Genomic DNA, 23,976 nt, shown 5'->3' with positions numbered 1-23,976 from the left:
GTTTTACTTGCATTGTCCATACCTTTTAAAACACTAAAGCACTGACTGAATGAGAGGACCATTTGACAATGAATAATAGATTGCAGCACATTATTTTAAAGATAGAATAAAGATGAACTAGATACTTTGATTTGCAAATAATGTTATCTATCCAAGTAGTCCAGATGTTTCCATCATGCTGGAATGACAGCATTCTCTAAGTACCTGTAAATAAGAGAGCACCCTCTTACTAAGGGAAGGCTTCTAATCTTATTTGGGTTGGATTTTCTGGAGGTCTCAATTGAGGAACAGCAGGTCAGTACAAGGTGGCCATAAGGAATCACTATTTTTAACATATGCACCATCTGGAACATCCGATAATCTATTTATATGACTCTCTAACACTCCATGCAGTGCTATCAGCTATGCAGTGGATTCTTGAAGAGTTTTCACATTTCTATCAGGTAGAGGAAAGTAGTGTGCTAGAAACTCACCCAAGGGAATCAAGTTTCTCCTTCCATTCTTTCATGTTAAGCATTTCTGTTTTCAGCTTATTAAAGGTTCTTGATTCAGGAAACGTCTCGATGGGATGTTTCAACTCATTGGGTAGTATGTTGTGAGACTCCAGTCTCTCTGTGTTGCTGTTCCATTTCCAAGTCTTCCTCTAACTTTTCATTCTTTGACTGAATAGTAGACAGTGTCGGTTCAAGATCAGGTCTCAGTTTTGGGAACTCTTCTTTTCCTCATGTTACCAGATCGTCTTCATTCTGTGTAATTATTTCAGGAGTTTGTTTCTGCTATTGACTGGGTTCAGTGGGCATACATTTCACTTGCATAATTACTGATAACTGAGTGTTTGAATTAGTGTCTCAATTCCAACAAGCGGTAATTTATTCTGATGTTCTCCCATCTCATTCCATGTTTCTTCACATCCATTACTAAGTTTTTCTTCAGCATCTGTAACACCTGCCACATCTGTGGTACTGGATCTAGAGGTTGCTTATTCACTGACTTTTGCTTTTGATTTTCTTAGCCTTACAATAAAAAAGTGTGAGACCTTGGGCAAATCACTTAAACTACTTGTGCATCTGTTTCCTTCTCATTCTTGTCACCGGACTCTGGTTTGTGTGCCCGAAGCTTCCAAAGCCCAAGATTCCAAACGTCAGAGTTTGGAGTAAGGAAAGGTTTACTGACTGAGAAGATGGGAGACGTAGCCACACCTCAGATCCATCTTACCCACTGGACTAAGTTAAGGATTTTTAAGCTGGAGAAAAGGAGTGGGAGGGGGTGTTAGGGGAAATTCTTGTGTCGGGTCTCTTGATAAGGTCTCAATGCGTAGATTCTAAGACCCTACCTATCAGAGGGTCACCATGCGTCAGTGGTGGTCTTGAGTCTCCATTTTTCTCTGCAAAGTAAACTTGTCAATTATTGTCCTGTGACCCGTCCTTTTTTTCAAGCAGAAACAATTAACTGAGATATTACCTGTAATTTTCCCAACCGGGTCACAGCCTCACTGAGCCCCACAGTTGAAACATGAGGCGACCTATGGCTACAAGGGAATGGTGAGGTTACACAGCTTTGTTAGGGGGAAGCAGAGGGCCTGGCTTGTGGGGTCTGGTCACACTGTCTTCAGAGAATGTGCAGGAGAATAAAGAAGCCCGGGTGAGAAGGTATGTTTGGAGTACTCGAAGGGGAAACCACAAGTTCCCCAGTTCCTTCAGTGCCCCAACCCCTAGTTTTTCCTAACCAGTGGCAGCTGAAGCTGGCATTGGTGTGAGAGCCGAAGAAGTGTACGTAAGTCCTGACGGCACCTTGGGGATTACGGTTTCTGCACCCAATTTCAACTTGTAGGACATTTCCCCCACACCACAAAGCAATTCTTGGACAGAAGCTGGCTGTCCTGCCATTCAACTCCATTCTGACACTATCTACCCAGAGAGAGCATCAGATTTCACAGGTTAAGGGCTCACTTCCACAAAACTGTCCCTCCACCCTGCCACCTCAGATGCCAATTACAAGTCCTGGTTGTCACCCGTGCTTCTACCAACCAGGTCAGAGGTTCCTGTGACCCACTCCTTGGGTTCAATTAATTTGCTCAGGAAACCACCTTACTCCCTAGATGACCAGTTTCTTACAAAGGATATTGATAGAAATCAACACCCAGGTGAAGAGACACCTAGGGCAAGGTCCCGGAAAAAAGGAACTTGTGTTCCCCCGTGGAGTTTAGGCCTGGCACCGTGGCACCTGGAAACGTTCTGGTTCCCCAACATGTCGGTTCTTGGAAGCCTGTCCTTTTGGGGTTTTATGGAGGCTTTAGTAGGCAGGACTAATTACATCGCTGGCCATTAAAGATGGATTCAACCCTAGTCCCTCTCCTCTCCCAGGAGGGTGGGGGACGGACTCAAAGTTCCAAAGCGCTAATCTCCTGGTTCTCCAGGCAACCAAACCAGCCCCCACCCTTCCTGAGCCGCCTCATTAACATAACAAAAGATAATCTTAATCACTGTTATCACGGGAAAATCCCCAGGGTTTCAGGAGCTCCACGCCTGAGGGGGGGGTGAAGACCTAATACCTATTTTTTATTATAAATCTCAGCACCACAGGTATTAAGTTCCCTGCAGTAAGTGTCTCGCCTTTGGGCTGGAGCTCCGTGTCCTGTGAGCTGCCCGCCGAGCCCGGTGGCCAGTTTCTACCATTATGGCACTGGCTGCAGCTGTTGTTCTGTGTTTTCAGTGTTGCCTGGTGGCACTCCTCTCCTAAGCCCGCTAGCAGTGACATCAGATACACTGAGTGATTTCCAGTTTACTTCAGTGAGGCATGGATTCTATAATGTTGATTGAAAGTTCATTTTTTGCCCATTTGTGGGATTGTTGGCAAAACAGCCATGACTCTTGCAGGGAGCTGGTTTGAGAAAAAAGAGGGCAAGTCCTCAGACAACCTGCAGTCTGTGACGGGGCAGTGAGCTGTGTACAGTGTGCTTGGAAGGGGTGCTTAGGGAAGGGAAGGATTGGAGTGGGGGTCGGGGTGAGCCCAGGGTATGGAAGAGGAGGGATTTGGTGGACGTTCACAGACAAGGAATCTAAGCACATCAGAGCTGCTGCAAAAGGCAAAAGACCCGCTTCACAGACCTAGAGAGAGAGAAGAGAGAGGCTAGGCGTGGGGGTTTCCCGATGTGCAGGCCCCACAGGGCGGGCACATGGCATACATTGTAGGGTTTCCATCAGGGTGGGTGGTCCTCTGGTAAAATGTGGAGAAGTCTGCAGGTAACTGGAAAAACAGAAAGAGAGATATCAAAAAGACACATTTGGGACTGACTCAACCTGTATTCATTCATACCTGGGGTCAACCAAGTACAACCTGTGGCCAAATCTGACTGCTGCCTGTATGTACAGGGCTAGTGAGCTAAAATTGATTTCTGTTTTTAACTGGTTGAAAAAATCAAAACGATGGCCGCTAACATGACAGCAAAATCGAGTCATTGAAACACACCTGCAGCTCTTAAGGCCTAAAATATTTACTGTCTGGCTCATCACAGAAAAGGGTGGCTGACCTCTGACTTATACAATTAAACTATTTTTGTTGAATTCCCATGTGGGGGCAGGCTCTCAGTTACTGGTGTGTATGTTTTGGGAGATCACAAGTTAGGACGATGAGAACCCCTTTCATCTAAGAGGTTTCATTCTGATGGAGGTTAGAATTTGTTCAATAGGTGGGTTTATTTGAAATCTAGATAAAAGTACTGACTTAGGGAATGTGTTTTTTGTTCAGGCACCTCTGCCTCCAAAAACCTCCTGAGAAGCTTCCTGAAGGTGATGCTATGCAAGCTGAGACCAGGATGGGGAGAAAGAGGTTCTGGGCTGGAGGCAAGAGTCTGAGCTAAGATTCAGATGTGACAGAAACATGGAGAAATGGGGAGTGTTCCTTGTCTTGAGTGGGAAGGGGGAGGCACTCTGGGGACAGGGTAGGGGAGAGAGGTTCCAAGGGGAGTGACCCACACTAAGCTGTCTGGATTGGAGATTTCTTTGTTCTGACCTCATCATCTCCAGCATATGTGGCCTGTTTGGAGCAAATGCCCTCAAGGGAAGTTTTAAACAGGAGAGCTTTCAGACCAAAGGAATCCGGAAAGTTGCCCCCAAATAAGGTTAGGTTTGAGAAGGTCATCCCTGTTTGGGGCAAAAGTGAACTGTGGGTGTTTACTCTGGGACTAGGCCGAGAAGTGTTATGAATTGTGTTGTTTATAGTCTTTCTCCAATTGGCACTCTTCTAGCTGCTTCCCACTGAAGGTTCCCACGAGTGTCCTAGGAATTGTATAATTAATAAACTTGCTGAAAGAAACATGATTTTGTGGAACACATGTCTCTAAGAGTCAGAACCACCTTAACAATTCCTCTGGCATCAAGAGTTGGGAAGCCACGTCTGGTGACATTAACTTCTCAGGGACCTCAGATTCCTGATATCTGATATGAATGGTGGTGCCAAACTGCGCGAGGGTTGGGAACCAGAATCTCAGTGGGAGGGGAGTGGAATAATACGATATTTGTCCTTTTCTGTCATGCATATTCACTCACATAAGGTCCTCAAGGTTCATCCATGTTTTAGCCATGTTTCAGAATGCTACTGTGTTGATACACCACATATGGATGCCACACATTGTATGTCTTTTTCTTTTAATGAAATAACAGTTTCCCACAAGAGATGCATAATTTTACATTCTCAAATTTTACAAGGGTTCCAATTTGTCTGCATCCTTGCCAACACTTGGTATTGCATGCTTTTTCATTTTTGTTTTTAATATCATAGCATCCCCCTGGGTATAAAATGATGTCTCATTGTGTACCAATTTTTACTGATTGGTATATCTTCTTCGGATAAAAATCTATTCAAGTCTTTTGCTCATTTCTTAATCAGGTTGTTTTTGTTCCTGAGTTGTATAAGTTCTTTGTATATTTTAGATATTAACTCTTTATCAGATATATAACTTGCAAATATTTCCTCCCATCTGTGGATTGCTTTTTAACTATTGATTTGATATGCAGAAGTCTTTAATTTTGATACACTCCAATTAACCTACATTTTATTTTTTTGGTTGGAAATTTTTTTTATAAATTTGTGTACAAAACAATGCAATAGTTAGACATTTCACGACTCACAAAGTGATAACCCCCTACTTTTTGTTTTGCTCCCTGTGTTTTTATTGTCATAGCCAAGATATCATTCTAAATCTAATGTTATAATGCATTTCCCAGTGTTTTCTAAGAGATTTATAGTTTTAGCTCTTTTTAAGTTTAGGACTTTGATTCATTGAGTTAATTTTTGTGTATTATGTAAGGTAAGGGTCCAACTTCTTTTTTGTTTGTTTTTGCACGTCGATATCTAATTTTCCCAGCACCATGTTTTGCAAAGACTGTCCTTTCCCCCATTGAATGATCTTTGCACCCTTATTGAAATCATTTGACCATAGGCAAAAGTTTATTTCTGGGCGCTCTATTCCATTGGTATATCTGTTTTGCATGTTTTTAAAAAACGTTGTTTAGGCTTTACATTTCAAAGCCAGAATTCCTAGGACAGCTTGTAGGAATAAACACAGTGAGGAATAATCACACCGTTCTGACCAGAAATCCTGACAACTTTTGTGAAGGAGGCCAAGTGACTATAGTAGAGATCAGCAAACTTTTTTCTCTAAAGGGCCAGCCTAGTAGAGAGAGAGAGAAATTTGTTTTAAGGAATTGACTCATGTGATGTGGAGGCTGGCAAGCCCAGTATCTGCAGGGTAGGGGGACAGGCTGGAGACCAGGGAAGAGTTGCATACTTTAGCCCAAAGCCAGGCTGGAGACAGAATTCCCTCTTCCAGGGGAGATACCAGTCTGTTCGCTCTTACAGCCTTCTACTGATTGGACGAGGCCCACCCACATCTAGGAGGGTAATCTGATTTACTCAAGGTCTACTGATTTAGATGTTAATCTCATCCAAAAAAGACTTTCACAGTGACATCCAGGTGACATTCTGGTGTTTGACCAACTATATGGGCACCATGGCTCAGCCAATTTGACCCAAAAAATTACCATCACTACTCTGCCTCTTGTGAGTTTGGCACCTACATACATGTACTTAAACCACACATAATCTCTGAAACCTCTCCCCATGTATCACTCCACCTGCCTGTCTCCTTCAGCATATCGTTGAATAAACTGGTGACTGTAAGGAAGTGTTTCCCCAAGATCTGTGAGCCGTTCTAGCACATTAATCAAACCCGAAGGGAACCTCTGATTTGTAATCAATTCAGACAGAAGTTGTGGTAGCTTGGGAACCTGGGGACCTACTGCTTGTAATTGACATACGAACTGGGGTGAGTTGTCTTGTGGGACTGAATCCTTGGCCTGTGAGATCTGCCACTATATCCAGTAGATAATATCAGAGTTGAGTTACGTGGTAGGACACCCCACTGGTGTCATGGAGAATTACTTGGTGTGGAGGAGAAAACACTACACATTTGGTGACAGAAGTGTCAGAAGTGAAGTATTCTCTGTGAGTGTGGTATTAGCGTGAGAGGAAAGGGGAAACACACACAGGAGGTGGAGAACTGCGTTCTTCCCTACTCAGGAGAGAGAGACTGGGTTTTTTTATTCAGCTGTGCTCTAATTACATTTTATTCATAGATACTGAAGCTCGAACATACAATTTTCACGTGGCACAAAATAGTCTTTATTTTGATTCCCTCCCAATCATTTAAAAACTGCATTGGCAATAGGTGGGATTTGGTGCAGTTTGCTGACTGTGTAGGGTGTTTTTGCCCAAAACCTGGCTGTGGTGAGAATGTGTGCAAAAGCCAAGGATATTAGAGTCCGTTATTGTTATTCATGTCCTATTTGAGCATTCTAAACAGGACTAGAACTTTCTTGTCATGCTTGGCCTCTTCCTGAGCTGGTCCTGGGATTTTCTAAGAGGCTGCAATTAGCAGAATCTTCCTCCTGCTGTTCCCAGATTGGGGGAGGGAGCCTACAGCAGATTTCTCTCTCCTGGTCAGCTTTCCTGGGAACGGACTGGGCTTGCAGTGAAAGGCTGCCATCCAGTGCTTTGAGAAAGGCTTCTGTGCCCAAAGTGTGTGTGCTATTTTGTCTTTTTGCCGACTTTTTCCATGGGCTTGAGGTTAATACTGTGTTTCCCCGAAAGTAAGACCGGGTCTCATATTAATTTTTGCTCCATAAGGTGCATTAGGGTGTAGTTTCAGGGGATGTCTTATTTTTTCATGTACAACAGTCTATATTTGTTCAAATATAATCATGCCATCTTCTTCTGGAATATCGTCATAACGTACTAAATGCCTCCGTCTGGCTGACGATCTTAAGTGGGCCTTATTGTCGGGGTAGTCACATTTTCTGGGAAACATGGTATATATGGATTTGTAGAAACCCTTTGTAGAATAAAAATGGTAATGAATATAGTCATTATTCATAGTAAACAGTAATTACAGCATCCGGGAGTGGTTAAGAGCCAGAGTGGGGATGCAGGAATCAGACGGCTGGGCGTGAATCTGAGTTCAACCACTGTGTGCTGTGTGACTTTGAGTGTGGATATTCACCTCTCTGGGCCTCAGTTCCCCAATCTGTAAAAGGGTTGGAGATAGGAAATAACAAACTCATACATATTGTCATTTGGATTCATGTTAAAGTACCTGGCAAGTTACATGGTGCGTAGTAAGCAGAATATGTGTCTGTAAAATAAATAAATGAAAAATAAAAATAGCTGCTCACCTAAGAATGCAGACTTCAAACCCCATAGTCTCTACAATTTTATTGCCTTGAATTCTGCTTCTGAAGTTTTAATTTTGCTATAAAAAGGACTTTGGTATTTCTGCAGTATCATTTCCAATATTGTTGTCTACATTCCACTAATTTTTAAGATACAAAGTTATTTTTACCTGTAACTCAAATTGTTTGCATCTTATTCTTTAACTTTTATTTCTTTTATCTTTGTTTTAGTTCTGATACATTGGAATGAAATTTTCAAAACTATTGTTTTACTGGTTATAACGATTTTATTTTTGTGTTATCCAAAATGCATTTTAATTAAAACAAATATGTTTTTAAAACCCTTCCACAAAAGTCTTCCTAATGGCAGAGATCGACTGGGGATTATCCATGAGTCATACATACAAAACTTCATAATATCTAGTTTCATATTTAAAAATTAACCCGATTTTATATTTCGTGCTGTAATATAGTTGTATTTGTTTTGTTTTAAAGTGCTTTTTCATCCCCTCCAAAAGTCTTTTATCCAAGTAGAAGCACATCTTTTTTTCACGACTGGGCAAGACTTTTTTAGGCTTGACTCAAACTCAGGAAATACAATTTACGAGTCAAGACCTCTCAAGGTGCCACTCACTTTTTCATCAGCAATTTATTATGTTGTGTTGCATCAGTGTTTCTCATTTAAGAAAACACAAAGAACAGAAATCTGCCTCAAAACAAAACCGACTTTCTCTCTGCTCCTCCCTGCTTGCAAACACTCCCCCTGAGGTTGACCGAGTTACCTCAGAAAATGTCAAATTTGTGTGTTTGAAGTTATCACTGTCTACTTGGATTGTTTGAAAAAGCAGGAAGATTCAAAATAATGGTGTTGGAACTTATGCCAATCTTGCCCAAGTAGCACATTTTCTGGGGACTAGAATGTGTGTGTTTAAAATCTGAAAACCTCGCAGTTAGAATCTAACCATTTTCGTCTGGCAGCTTCTCAGTGTCTTCCAGTATTTGCCTGCCTGTCCCCCACTCTTCCTGATGGTGGGCTGGGGTTTGGTCCTGGCGGCTGGGGTTGGGCTCCACTGCCGGGGGTGTGGGGAGTGGAGGTGGGGACTGCTGTTCTTTGTTCTTCACCTACCCAAGGAAGACAGGAACAGAGTGGGGAGTCCACATGCTGTGCGGGTTTTAGTGTTGCAAAAGTGGAAAGTAGGAAGGGCCACTGAAGTAGAGATTGTAGCAGGTAAACAAGTCACAAAGAACACAAATACTTCATAATGGCTGGGCGGTCATCCTTGCTCTGTTTTTCTTTGAAGTATGCTCTTCATAAAGGAATCTTTATTGATTTCTGTGAGTTCTTGATAAAGTGGGTAGATATTAATTAATTATCTAAGGATATTGCAAATGGGGTTTCTTATCTCTTTTAAACGTATATATTGTGTCATTTTGCCAGACAGAATTCCTTGAACAAAAATGTTTTTGTACCATTTACTTGTTTGCTTTTTATTTGGTACAGTTTATAAATTCTAACGGCAGAAAACTTAAAAAAGAAAAAGAATGACAGACATTCTTAAGTGGGACACCTCCCTTCTACCTTTGTCTGCAGCCATCTTCTTTGTAGGTGACCGTGTTAGGGCATTTTTGTATATCTTTTTCTGAAAAACATTTTTTTCTCTTGACGTTTTACTTCAGAACAGTTTTACATTTACACAATTATTCCGAAGCTAGTACAGAGAGTTCCCCTATACCTTATACATATATTCTCCCATTATCAACATCTTACATTTGTATGGCACATTTGCTGCAATTAATAAACCAATAGTAATATATTATACTAACCGAAGTTCATGCTTTATTCAGATCTTCTCAGTTTCTCCATAATGTCCTTTCTCTGTTCCAGGGTCTCATCCAAAATAACAGATTACATTAGTGCATCTGTTTCAAGGCTCTTCTTGATTGTGACAAGACTCACAAAGTTTCTCAGACTTTCTTAGCTTTTGATGCTCTTGGCAGTTTTGGTGATTACTAGTCAGGTATTTTGTAGACTATCCCTCAATTGGGGTTTTACAAATATTGATTTACGATGCACACACCATGAAATCCACTTTTTAAAAATGCAGTGCTTTATAGTGTATTCACAATGTTTGAAAACCATCCCTTCTAATTCCAGGACATTTTATCACATGAAGAAACCCATAAGCATTAGCAGTAGTTCCCCACTCCCCCTCCCCCATTCCCTTACAAGCACTTACCATCAGCTTTCTATTTCTATGGATTTGCATGTTTTGGACATTTCATATAAATGGACTCAATCCAAATGTGGTCATTTGTGTTTGAATTCTTTCAGCGTAATATTTTCAGGGTTCATCCAGGTTGTAGCATGAATCAATATTTTATTCCTTTTTATGGCCAAATGATTCTCCATTGTATAGCTATGCATGCCCCATCATATTTTGTTCATCCATTCATCAGTTGATAGACATTTGGATTGTTTCTACTTTTTGAGTATTATAATAAGGCTTGTTATGAAAATCCATGTGTCAATTTTTGTGTAGATACATGTTTTCCTTTCGTTTGGGTTATATATGCAGTAGAATTGTGGGACATAGGGTAATTTTAGGGTTAAATTTTCAGGTACTCCCTAACTCTTTCCCAAAGTGGCAGCAACATTTCACATTCCTCCCAACAAGGTAGGAGGGTTCCAATTTTTACATATCCTCCAAAGCACTTGTTATTGTGTTTTTGAATATAGCCCCCTTCGTGAGTGTGAGATAGCATCTCACTGAGCTGTTCATTTGCATTCCCATCTTTTCATGTGCTGATTGACCATTTGTTTATAGCTCATTGGTGAATTGTCTATTCAAATCCTTTGCCCTTTAAAATATTTTTTGTCTTTTTGTTGTTGAGTTGTAAGACTTCCTTTGTCAGTTATATGATTTGCAAATATTTTCTCTCTGCATTTCCTTTATAGTGTCCTTTGAGCAAAAACTTCTTTGTAATTATGATAAAGTCCAATTTATCTTTTTTGTTTTGGTTGCTTGATATTTACATAATTTCTACTCCCCTGGGAAGTACCACTGTAATATTTGGTGTAATTCTAAGAGCCAATACTTCTATAGCGCTTTTAGTCTGTATCAGATTCTGTTCTAAATAAGTATATTAACTTACTTAATTGTCAAATCATTGAATAAGAGAAGTACAGTTTGTGCATATTTTATAGATTAGGGAAATAAGGCACAGAAAGTTAGATACCCTGCCCAAGGTGACATTTCTGTCAAGAGTCAAAGCTAGAATTTGAATCAAATGAGTCTGAGTCCAAAGGCATGGTTTTCATCACTAGTCTACAGTGGTCTGTGTTCTTTCATACTTTTTCAGTGTGCATGCAAACACAAAATTATGTAACATATCAACATATAGTTAATTTTACAATATATTTTATATTTACTCCTATGGTCAAAGTCAACTTTCTATGTGTAGTGAATTAACTCAAAATAGTCAGTGAACCAGAGGGTCTCTTCTAAATTCCTTCATATGCTATTTCCCATGAATATGTCAGAATGAACTATTAGACATGGCAATTTTTGTAGGTCAAAAACTGTTCAATACTGATAATTCACATGGTTCAGCCTAATACTCCATTCTTTACATCAGCCATATTATATTTTGTTTATATATACATTAATTTATTTAGTCTCTCCATCTTCCAGGAGGCACATTACATAATTCCCAACATTTCACTATGAGAGAAGTCGGCATTGATGTCTCTCTCCAACTTTGTTTGAACATAATAAGAAGCAGAGCCCTAGTTTAGGGAGATGGGGAAAGGACGTGAGCCATTTAGTCACCATTAATCCACCTCCCCCCTTAGCTCTTTGATGTGGACAACTGAGGCAAGGACAAAGCTATGTAAAATACTATGCAAACATAGCTTCAGGATTATTTCCTTCGCTTCCCCTTCTCAGCCCTGCCTTTCTCCCTGCTATACATATGCAGAAATTTTGGAGTTACCAAGGTGTCACATTTGTAGAGAGGGTAATTTTAAGGGGAAAGAAATAACGTACTTGTTCACTAGTGTTGTGTGAAAGTGCTGTTTCCCTCACTCCAGCTATCATTGATTATTGGTAAATATTTAATGCATCCAAGTAAAGGCTTTTGTTTTATGTAGGAATCAAGTTCATTTTTCCGTTTTACCAGAACTGAACAGCCAATTTCCCCAATTTAATGATCTATTCATTTTGTATTGGCGAGTTTAATTATATTGATTGTCTTGGCACACTTTTCACAATTTGCAAAATTGTATAAAGTAGCACAAGTGGAAAACTCCCACCAAATTTGAAGAACGCAGCATCCCTTTAGAGAGGCTTTCTTCTAGAAAGGGCTGCAAGTATCTAGCATATTTGCACCAACTGTGGTTTTTCATCAGTTTAACTTTTCCAAACCAGCAGTTCTGGTACCTCCTATAGGAAGACACGAGGGCTGATTGCAAATCAGGAGTGTTTGGCCAGTGGTTTCTGCAAAGATTTGTTGGGGAAGCAAGAATTATTTCCTGACCATTTTACACTCATTTAAAAACAGGGAGACACTGTCATGGACTCCAGAGTGGTGGTGGTCCCTAGAGGCCCCCTCTCAAAGCGCCAGTGCCTCGGGGTCCGGTACATAACCCCCGCAGTTACCGCACCCTGGCAGGGCGCGGGCCCCCGCACTGCGGCGGGATCGCGGCACTGCGGCAAAGTGCCGCGCATGCGCGGCCGCGGGAACGGGCTGTGGCGCACGCGCAGACGGAGCTGGCGTGATTAGTTGGCACTGCGGCTGCCAGTCCAGCGCAGAGCCGGGCGGCCGCCGGAGATGCCTGACGTTCTGTTCTGAGGAGTGGCCAGCGGCGCGATGGAGCGGGCCAGGTCAGCCGTGTGGGTGTCTTCCCCCAGAGCATCCCCCGGAACAGTCATTTCTGTTTGCCTCATGTTCCGTGTTCGCGGAGTGTTGCGTGTACGGGGCATCCGGGAGCTAGAGGCCTCGAGTCTGGAGAACCGCATGGGACCCCTTTGGAGGCTTGGGGCTTGGCTCTTCCTCCCCGATGGTGCCCTGTTTGCGTCGTGTTGTGTCTTGGCCCGTCTGCACCATCCTGTCACATCCCGTCAGGTCCTTCCGAGGGTGGCCTTTTGTCCTCGCTATCTGAGGCCATGGCCGTGGGTGGGGGGGTACATTGTGATGGCCGATGGCCGTGGTGCGGCGGGTGGGGAGGGTACGATGGGGTGCGGTCGGTGGTTGTCCGCAGTGGCGGCGAGGGTGGGGTGTCCACGGTGGCTGCCGCGGTGGTGGTGGTGGTGGTGGTGGGAGGGGCGGAGGGAGGGGTGTTAACAGTGGCCGTACTAGTGGTTTTGGGGGTGAGTGGGGTGGCCACAGTTGTCATACGTAGGGGATTGGCGGTTGACCGGCAGGGTGACCATAGTGGTGGTGGTGGTGGTCAGGACTGGGCACCAGGATGACCGCCTTTGTGGTGATTTGGGGGAGGGGATAGTGGGGTGATGGCCCTGGCAGTGATTCTGGGGCGGGGTGGTGGCATGACCGCCATTGTGGTCATTTTGGGGAGGGGCAGAGGGATAAGTGTGAGTGGCGGGGTGACCCACGATGGCAGTGGTGTGTTGGGCGGCGGTGTGTCCGTGATGGCAGTGGCCGGCGAGTGTGACATGGGGACGGTGGGGTCTCGGTGAAGTGGCCTCCATGACGGTGGCAGCCCGGGCGCGGAGGGATAGGGCCCTGGGAAGGGGCTCTGGTTAGGTGTCTGCGATGGCGGGCAGGTGGGTGGCCGGGAGGGGGGGCGCCGGAGGCCCGCAGCCATCAATTTGAGGAAAAGGGAGGACTTTAAATTTTCTGTGACCAGCTCCTATCTTCGAGGTTGCGAGTTTGAGTTTGCGGCGGTTTTGCTGCGCCACCCCTCCGCTGAGGGGATGGCTGCAGAAATGTTCACGTCATTGCATGTTTTACTCCTTTCTAGTCCCTCGCTTTTGTGCCGCTGGCGGAAGACTGGCGATGTGGGTGAGGTGCTTGCTTTATGCATCTCACGACGTACGTGCCAGGTTTTGGCGTGTGACGCTGCAGGGGTATCTGTCGTTTGGGTTGATTTTCCCTGCTTTCGGGCTGGTTTGGGTGCGCACCAGGCTCCAGTATCGCGTCACGGCCATTGTGCGGCTCCCCAAAGATGGCTGCCACTGCAGATGTTCGGGGTGGCTGCCCCCTCTCCCCGGTGCCGCAGTGGGGGAGGGGCAGCAGGCTGTGACGCTCCAGCCTGGCAGGAGAGTCAGTTGCACCCGCCCCTAAGCGCGGTGCTTCGGGGAGGAGGTGGGCCTGCGTGGGCGGCTGCCCCCTCCCCAAAGTGCTGCAGTAGGGATGGGTGCGGGTTCGGGGTGCGCAGGCGCAGCAGGGATGACACCACCTCTTTCCCGCAGTGGGGCGGGCAGCAAAGGAGGGGGTTTGCGCAGTCTCGGCCTGGTGGGGCTGGCAGCCACCCCCTTCACCTGTCTGTTACAGCTGCTGCTCCTTCGCTGCTGTGCTGCAGTTCGGGGAGGGGACGAAGGACAAGCGTTGGCTCAGCCTGTGCCTTGTGGCCGCCCCCGCCCCACGGTACCACAGTGGAGTAGGGAAGGCGATGAGGCCAGGGGTTTGTACAGGGGGCGATGCGTACATTCTGTGCCCTTGCTGTTTTGTGGCGCAGTAGAAGGAAGATGGGGGCCTGGAGGCCAAGAAAGGTAAGGCCATCCTGTTGCTTGAGGCAGCCTCCATCACTGGTGCAGGAAATGGTAAATCTGTTTTCGGATTCCCTAGAAACTAGGCCCACCTTTTCATTTCTGTGGATTGTCGTTAGGTTGTATTACGAGTAATTGATCTGCATATTCAAAGTGGATTCAGGTAATCCTTCAGACCACGCCCCTGCCTATAACCTTTGATTTCCACTTTTCAGGTTGGGTAATTCCACAACTGCATCGCCTTTAAGAGTCGGTCGTATTTCTTAATCTCTGGATGTTCCATTCATGATGCCACCGTTATGGATGGTTTCCTTAAATCAGGGGATCAGGGCTCCCAGGAGCCGAGAGCTGTAAATTGTGTTTGCTTAAGGAGAATAGCGGAGGACAGAATCAGAAAAGTAGAATACTGCAGGTCTGTGGGTGTACGTGGGATTAGGGAATTGATACTTGTTTCTAATTAGATTTTAAAATTAATGCTTTTGACCCATCATTTTTGAAGTTGGAGCTACTATGAAAATTTGGTGAGAAAGGATAATTAATAAAGTAAACTATTCTTGTATTCCGTATTCCACTACTTTGATTTTTTGGGGTGACATTTTTAAGGATTTTGTTTACCTTTGCAGTATTTTGGTGTGCTTGCCTTTTTCTCTTTCATTATCGTGCCCATTATGTCTGGTGTTGGTGAGTTGGAATGCAATTAAGAAAAACGTAAACCTAGGAGCTTGGGAAGCTTTGTTCTGTAATTGTTTTCTTTCCGAGTAATTTTAAAAATAGCAGGAGTCTGGAATTTTGTGATAATTATGACTTGCGCATTTTTTCCAGCTTATATGAAGATACCGCTTCAAATATTTACATTTTGGTGTTCCTTCTGAACGTAGGTCCCCTTGCAAGGTGAGCATGCATCACCCTGGGCCGCCATTTTGTAGCCTTTCACTGAGGCCCAGGAGCTCAGTGTGGCCGATCCCTCTAGAAAGGCCTCTCAGGTTTCCAGGTCTCCATTCTGCCCGGTAAATATTTGGCCTAGTACCAGAGCTTCAGGAACATAGGGAGGTAGAATATTAGACATTTAAGGAAAACACTGTGTGATCTCATCACTTTTTGCTTCTGTGTATTGCCAGATTCATATTTTTTAGTTATTTTGAAACAAAATTAACATTGTGTACCTATAACAACATTTTTTCCTTAAAGGCTTAATTTTCTGAAATGTTGGTTTCTGGGTAGGGAATGCAGTTAAGATTATACATGCATGTGTGTATGTATTTAGAATATATGTAAATATTTTCAAAATGAAGCTGTTCATGTACGATTTTGCACAGAGCTTTTTAAAAAAGTAGATTCAGAAAATTGAATAGAATGTTTTTGACTGATTCTTTCCATAGTTGAACTCAGACCTTTTAATATGGAGCAACTGATAGGAAGGGGGGATAAAGGAACTAAAGTGTTTTTGTTGGTAACGGGGTGTTCTCAGTCACACTTCGATTAATCCTAATTAGTGGTCTGTGACATAGCAGAGGTCCATGAGAATCCCGTTTTATTGTATTGTTAGTATGTATTAAGTATATTTGTGAGACCATGCTGCACGAATCAGTCCTTCATTGCTTTTTATGACTGGATGACATTACATTGTATGGATATAATCATGCCATATTTTGTTTATCCATTCATAAGTTGCTTGCTCTTTTTGTTTATTATGATTTATGCTGTTAGGCACATTCATGCTCGAGTTTGTGTTTTCATTTCACTCCATCTAGTAGGAGAGGAATTACTGGATCCGATGTTTCCTAGCGGGTAACGATTATAGGAAGTAACAGGCCATGTCATTTTACAGCCCCACTCAGCAACTTTGCCACATCTCCCCTCTGCTCCTGAGGTGTAGAGTGGTTTGTTTTTGTAGCTTTGATTTCCCTAATGGCTATAATGATGTTGGACATCCTTTTTTTGTGCTGATGGCAATTTGTATATCTTTGGAAAGCAGTGTGTTCAAGTCCCTTACCCTTTTTAAATTGAGTTTCATCATTTTATTAAGTTGTAAGAGTTCTTCCCATAGACTTTCATCAGCTTTGTGATTTTTCAAATATTTTTTTCTCCTGCTGGTTGTTTTTTCACTTTTATAGTGTCCTTTGAAGCTAAGACTTTTGTTTTTGCTTTTGGTGAAATCCAGTTTACGAATTTATCCCTCTTTAGGTACTTTAGGTATCTTATCTAAGAAACCGTTTTCTAATGAAAGGTCAAGGAGATTATCAAAATATAGACGTCTATCATTTAAAAATCTGATATGAGCATACGAGTATATGATATTTAAAATGATCTTTGCTGTTGCTTGATTAGAACTTTAAAGTTTTTGAAGCAATAGAACAATTTGGGTTACTTTGCATAATCTAACTTGAATTTTAAAATAGCTAGGGTTCAGGCAGTTTGCTTTGGGGATGTCCTTTGGATTCTGTCTTTGAACTGTTAACCTTTCATGACTTTTGTAAAATGCCTTTCCTTCTGTTTTTCTAATTAAGCATTTTTAAATTTCAGTTTTAGGAGTGATTCCTGTAGTTTCCGATCTAAATGACCCCAAGTAGTAGATACCTTGCTCAGATACCTTGAAGCAGCCATTTTGTGAACTGTTCTGCAGATCACAATATGGCGGTAGCTGTTTTCTTGGCTTTTTGTTTGCCTATGCATTCCTTTTGGGCTTTTCATTTGTTTTTTTGGTTGGTTGGTTTTGCAAATCCTAGGAAGCAGCATTTGCACAGGAGATTGATTGCTTAAGTAGACGTTTTGTAATTTAAACTTTTTATTCCACTTTACAAAGGGATCTGTTCTATTAAATATTTTTTGAATCATTTTTTGTAATCAACTTTGCTATTTTGGGGGAGTTACTTAGGTATTAGTAGTATGTGTATATGAATATATCTGTAAGTATATAGATTTATATATATGTGAATATAAATGGAAATGTTACTTTATTTTTGCTTAATTTTCTGGTATTTCCCCCAGGTTTTCTGATGTTAGAGGGCTCCTAAAGGGGGAGGGGGAGTGGTTTTAGGATAGAACCTGACTATAGGAGGATAAAGAGACCTACTATTTTATTTACCTTGGTTCTCCCCCCCCAGTTTTATTGATATAGTTGACATATCACTGTACCTTGTTTTAATTAGATTATGAACACTAAAACGTGATCATATATTAAATACAGCTCTAAATATAACCTTTAGAAAATGGTTATTTCATAACTGATGAATTCTGTGAAATACCTCTTCTGCTTCAGGGACCGCTTACACTTGAGACGGACTACAGAACAGCACGTACCAGAGGTGGAGGTCCAAGTCAAACGTAGGAGGACAGCCTCACTGAGCAACCAAGAGTGAGTACAGTCTGGGTTGAGAACCGATTTAGGTTAAAATCCTTCAAATTGGAACAAAACCTCATCCAGCAAAGGGACCAAAATGAATTTAATTAATGATAGAAGCATACATATATAGAAGATGTAGCCAAAAAGCAATGACGTCATCATGAATAATGTTACTCTAAATTAATTCAACTTAGGTTAAAATTTTAGTAAAATGTGTTTTCTTTTTTCCATACATGAATAGGTGGGTTTTATCTTTACAAAATTCTACATCCTTCAACATATATATATTTACATTATTTCTCCTTTATTGTTTGCATTTTACCAAGTAACTTTTTCTCTGCTTGTAAAATGTTCTGTGCACCGAAGGCATGTTAATTTCTGTATCCATACTTGCTCTGCAATATTTAGATTTTTATTTTTAGGTTAATGAATTTATCTAGTTAAAATTTGAAACGCATGTGTTTTTAACCTCCCTTTATTTAACACATGTAGACACACTTTTACATTTAAGTTTTCTGAAGGGAGATTTTAATTAAAAATACACATTTTAATGACCTGATACAGATTGAGTATCCATTGAATCTTCAGCATTTTGGTATTACCACAAATCTTGACAGTTTTAGTGGGTAGCAGTTTTTAAATTTTATTTAAAGCTGATTTGAGTTATTTTTCAAAATTATAAGTATTAATAATACATGAATATAGTCTCTTTATAAAACACAATTTTGAGATAGAGAGTATCTACTTCAAGTCTCCACTGGTCCATTTCTCCTTCCATCCCCGGGGTAAGCCTCAGGTACGTTGATGACTCTCTTACCTGATGTTTCCCTATGCATTCTTGTGTGTACACGTGGGATGGGGGAGGCGTTTGGTGATTTGTTTACGTACATGAGGTTTATTATTCTTAAACTGCCTTGGGGAATCTTTCCACGTCAACGCATAAATCCCCCTTAGTTATTTTACAAATGACGGAGTGTGGTGGTGTAACAACAGAGTGTGGTGGTGTAACAAGGTAATTTATCATTAGCTTACTGATGGATATTTAAGTTTTTTGCATTTCTTAGCTGTTACAAACAGTGAAGAGAAGACCATCAAAATTAAGAATAATATTTGCATTTTATTTTACTTCCTCAAATCTTAAATCTTATAATAATTATAAAATGTGGATAGCAGTTAGTGTCTTATTTTTGTTATTTGCTCATTTTATATGTGAAAAATTACAATATATTTATTTGCACATTTTAAATTACTGGTGAGGCTAAAGATTTCCCCATCTCAATTTCTCTTACTTATGCTTCTGAGTTTATTCTTTTATTATATTTTCATTTTGGAAATTACTTTGAAAAGTTTTTATGAGTGAATATTATATATACTATAATATGTCTTTATAGTCCTTTATAAGTCTATTTGTCTATTAATTCTTTTATATAATGATGTCTTATGTTCCAGCTAGTCTTTGTAACTTCAGTATTTTTATTGATAAAAGGGCCAAGCCCCCACCCACATCTCTGGAAATACCTCGAGGTAGTTATTGGGGTGGAGTCATGGGGGGCCCTTTGGAGAGGGCTGCTGACTGCTAGTAGTAAAGGTGGGTCACATTTGTCCTGTTTTGTTGGAGCCTTTCTCCTGTGCAGCGTCCGTGTGGACCAGACCAGGACAACAGGTGAGCTCACCCTCATCATGTTGAAGCCTTCTTTAGGGATCGTTTACTTGTGGAAACATTTTGTTGGTTTCGAAGAAGAAATAACTTCATTTTCCCGACCTTTGCTGTATAGATTACGTATGAATACTGCAGGGTGTTGAATTGTGGAAAGGATATAAGGCGAGTTTTCAGGTGGCGAAATAGTGTAATTTCCCTGACAGTCACCTCTCTACTTTGAGTCGCTATAGGACTGGGTAAGCGCTATAGGAATGGGTAAGCGGTGTTACTATGCCTTAACTCCTGCATAATGACACACGTGCTCCGGAGTCTGTCAGGACTAGAAGACCTAATCCCTGCTGTCTGAGTGCCCATTGTAACAATCATCCATCCACCCACCATCTTTTCCCAAAGTGTAGGGATGGGGAATCAGTATTTCTGAGGAATTGTGTGGGTGCCAGTTCTAAAGACTGATAACGGATTGCTGTTAGCATCTCATCCCCAAATACAATGCAAAAGTGAATAATTTACATAATTATCCTTTTGCTATTTGCCTATTAATTTTATTTTACATGGTAATATCGTTTTTTTCCCTTTAGGCTTTTGTAACCTCAGAGTTTTGAAAAGTACAATGCCCCCCGCCCCAATCTAAAAATATCTTGAGATGGTTTAGAGATTGTGGTTGAAATATGGGTTGGGAGGGGCTCTTGGGGGTATATTTTGTTAGTGGACAAAGGTCCCATCATAGATTTAGATTTTGTTAGAGCCTTTATGCTATGCAGCATCAAACCAAAAACCGAAACAATATGCAGACCAAACATCCCAGACCAGCAGTAAGTATTAATAGCAGCTCATTGATTCACACTCCTGAAATTGATGGTATGCTGTCTTCCAGTAGCTGTATCACCAAATCAGGGCTGGAGAGTCTTCTGAATCTATTTTGTGCTCTCCTTCAAATGTCTTTCTAAATTTATATTTTGCATTTCATAAAGTAAATGCTATTTGTATTGCATGTTATTTTCTCCGTCTTACCTTAGTCTTCAGTTGGGTTTCTTCATTGTAAACTCAAGAGGGACACTGCAATAGGAGTTCCAGAAGCAAAGAAAGCTTTTTTTTGGCTGACATACTTTTTAGAACCTTGTTAGCTTAAAGACTTAGTTGCCAATTTGTAATGAAAGGACTGGAACTGCCAATGTCCGAGTGAAGACTGAATTCAGTGATTGGAGTGGGAAATGGAAAGGCGTGAGCAGTCATGGTGCCTGGAGTTAGTGCAGCCGTGGCAGGTCAAGGGCACTGTGACAGGTCAAGGGGACCATCCCACCACAAGCTCACCTTCAGTTCAGATACCAGCTGTGAGAACCAGCGTTTCTAGACCCGCCCTTCTTGACAGCTGGATGCACTTGGTTTCCACAACTCCCTCGGCTTCCATACTTTGTTAGGGTGACTCAGAACTCAAGAAAGCACTCTGCTTGTGACATTATTACAGAGGATATAAATCAGGGTGAGGCAGAGGAAGACTCCCATGATGTGACCCTCCGCATGTGATGGGTTGTCCACACATCAGTGTGTATGCAGAGCACTAGGTGTCTAGAGTTCTTCTCAGCGGTTCTTTACTTAGACGTGATGGACAGGACATCGGTCACATATAGTTCCCAGCTCCCCTCCCTTCCAAGGAGGGCAGGCGCCCAGCCCCAACCCTCTAAGCACTGGCTGGGTTTTGTGGCCTGGCCAGGTCCTGTCTCCTCCGATCTGGAGGAGGCATGGTCTTAGCATTAACTCAGGTGTGAGCCAGAGGCCTTGCAGGGAATAACACAGGCTCTCCTCACACTGGCTAAATTTAGGGCTTTAAAGGACCTGGGAGCCATGGGCAAAGTCCAGTCTAATTCTTTATTATATCACAGAATGTTACAAATGTTATTGAAAAAGTACGGAAAATAGTGGAAAACGTTTTATCACAGCGCCATTACCAAATCTAATTGCTGTTGAATATTTTCATGTACATGCATGTGTACTTGTGTTTATATAGGTATATGCTTATCAACAAGGGCAGACTTGCTCTGGTGAATGATTTTTTTCATGCTTGTCTTGTTTGTAACTTCCTACATCTCTTCCTTATCCTGAGGTTCAGATTCACTGCCAGATGACTGATCCGTAGGGACCTGCCAGATGACTGATCCGTAGGGACCTGCCAGATGACTGATCCATAGGGACCTGCCAGATGACTGATCCATAGGCATCTGCCAGATGACTGATCCATAGGGATTAGTAATCCCGTAGGGATCCATAGGAATCTGTCTCTGGAATTCCCTGCTAATGGATGGTTGACATAGTTTGAGAACCTGAACCTGGACCCTGGAATTCGTTGTTTCAGCTAGTGACATCTCAGCAGGATGGGCTTGGAGGACAGCTTGATATCTCACTGGGAATGCCTCCACAAAGCCTGGCCCGCTCGCTTTGGGTTAAAGAACTTTCCAGATAGGAAGGTTGGAAAGTGAGTAATGGGTGTGTCACTAGTAGTTTTTCCACAGGAAGAGCTCTTGGTTGGTTTCTTTTTGTTTTTTAAGTTTCTCGGTAATATTCCCCAAGTGGGTAAGTATCCCTCAGCTCCCTGTGTGCAGAGACAGGCCCCTGTTTCCTGATTTAGAATTTATTCATAAGGTGATGTCATGCTGTCACCCTAAGTGAGGACCCCTTTAAATGTAAGGGTCTCTGTGTTTGCTTCCATATTGCTATCCATATAGCAAATGTCTTTTCATGCATGTGTCCTGTCCTCTTGCCGTAGGTGTCAGCTGTACCCGAGGCGATCTCAGCAGCAGCAAGTACCCGTTGTGGATTTCCAGGCCGAACTGAGGCAGGCGTTCTTAGCCGAGACCCCGAGAGGTGGCTAAGTGGTCTTGGCACATCCCAGGTAGTGGACTCCAAGCAGAAATCCAGGTTAGAACTGATCAGTCCTGAGCAGGAGTAAAGAAATCCTTAGAGTAGGGTGTTTGGAGGTCACATCATTATCTGGGATGTGTTGGTAAACGAATTTCCTTTCCTTGAAAGCTTCATGCAATAAGTAGATTGCAGAAAGTTAAAAAAAAGTAAAAGCGAGACCTGACTGCTCCTCTCTGGTACATTCATCACATTTCTGTATTCTTTTCATTTCATTGTGGTGTGTGCTTTTTAGGCAGTTCTATTCATACTTAATTTGTATTGATTTTCAAACTAACATTATATGGAAAATGAACTTCATTCTAAATGGCTGCTGAATATTCTGCTAATGAATGTTTTTTAACTTCTGTGAGAGACTTCATTTTTCTGCTGGTAGTTTGAATAAAGCTTCAGTGAATTGCTTTGCATAAAACAGGATTATTTCCCCATGCAGTTGTGCAAATAAATTGAATCAAGGAATATGAGCTCAAGGTACAGTTTCTAAATTGTATTACAAAAAGTATTATATTATTAATCAGTCTTCATTGCCTTGAAAAAGTGGAGTGTCGGTTACAATACACTTTGACCTGCACTGGTTATTTTAATGACCTATGTATCACTTGTGCCTACTGAATTATAAATATATATCACATTCATTAGCAAATAAGAAGCTAAATATTTTCCCATACTTACTTACTAATTATTCCTTTTTTGTTTTGTCTTTTTCTCACATTTTTTTTTGTTGTTTTCACCAATGTATTTGAATCAGCTGGCAATGTAATAAAGATATTTTTCATGACTTTTCAATGTGATGTAGATTTATTTGCAGTCTGTCTTTTTATGTTGATTGCTTACGTATTTAGGAAAAAGCTGTTCAGATTTTGATTCTGATTTAATACTTTGTTTTTCCTTTATGACTTTGTTTTTTTTAATTTTAAGATTTGTATGACCTCAATAAAAAGGGTTTAGTAGATACTTTTTAGAAACTGAAACAGAGAAGGATGGGGTTTATAGATGAGTTTTCTTCTAGATTTTCTTTATTTCTGTTTAAAATGTTATCCTTTAACTCAAATTAATTAGACCTCTTTATGGGCACTGTTTTTGAATTTTAAAGCAAAGGAGAAATTTTTTTTGAGAAAAACCCTCCCCTGTGGAATTCTCTACCCAGCATTTTTCAGTGATTGCCCGGACTTGATTGTAAGACAATGGAATTGCTTTCAAACAATGGAATCTGATCATTATCCCTATCCCCAGAGTAAGGACAATCTTAAATGAGTAAGTGTGCACAGTTGTTTTTTTAACAGGAATTTTTTGGCTCCTCAGTGCAATTCATGTACTCTTATAAGTTCCTAAATATAATATATTTAAATCATGCATTACAGTCTGCAAATAGGGCCATCTAATTTTTTGATGTTATATTTTATTGCAGTCTCAAGTGCTAGTTTTATCTAAATAGTACTAGTTAATAGGATTATTTTAGAGCAGGGGTGGTAGAGCTCTGACCTACTCACTGCCAGTTTTTGTAAATAAAGTTTTATTGGCAGAGGGCCATGTCCATTTATTTGCATATGGCTGTATTGGCACTACAGTGGCAGGCAAGGCCTAAAATATTTATTATCCTACCTT

At 41.6% G+C, this 23,976-nt stretch overlaps 1 protein-coding gene and 1 pseudogene across 1 annotated transcript; one reads left to right on the top strand and one right to left on the bottom strand.

Annotated features, from left to right (window-relative positions):
* Nucleotides 1–229: 229 nt before the first annotated feature.
* Nucleotides 230–12,454, bottom strand: LOC109459019 (centromere protein K; annotated as a pseudogene).
* On the top strand, nt 12,451–23,157 carry SNURF (SNRPN upstream open reading frame). Its single transcript, XM_074317772.1, has 4 exons — nt 12,451–12,610; nt 17,715–17,810; nt 22,220–22,371; nt 23,120–23,157. The coding sequence occupies exons 1-3, from the start codon at nt 12,597–12,599 to the stop codon at nt 22,323–22,325; spliced, it is 216 nt and encodes a 71-aa protein (XP_074173873.1). The 5' UTR covers nt 12,451–12,596; the 3' UTR covers nt 22,326–22,371; nt 23,120–23,157.
* The last annotated feature ends 819 nt before the right edge of the window (nt 23,158–23,976 follow it).

The sequence above is a fragment of the Rhinolophus sinicus genome, linkage group LG13 (assembly GCF_036562045.2).
Source record: "Rhinolophus sinicus isolate RSC01 linkage group LG13, ASM3656204v1, whole genome shotgun sequence".
Classification (NCBI taxonomy): Eukaryota; Metazoa; Chordata; class Mammalia; order Chiroptera; family Rhinolophidae; genus Rhinolophus; species Rhinolophus sinicus.
Note: the sequence above shows the minus strand (reverse complement) of the source record. Positions and strands in the feature narration are given on the sequence as shown.

Excerpts from the sequence above, each read along its gene's own strand:
- SNURF (XM_074317772.1), top strand. Across the intron at positions 17,811-22,219 it reads GCCTCACTGAGCAACCAAGA|GTGTCAGCTGTACCCGAGGC; the intron begins GTGAGTACAGTC and ends CTCTTGCCGTAG.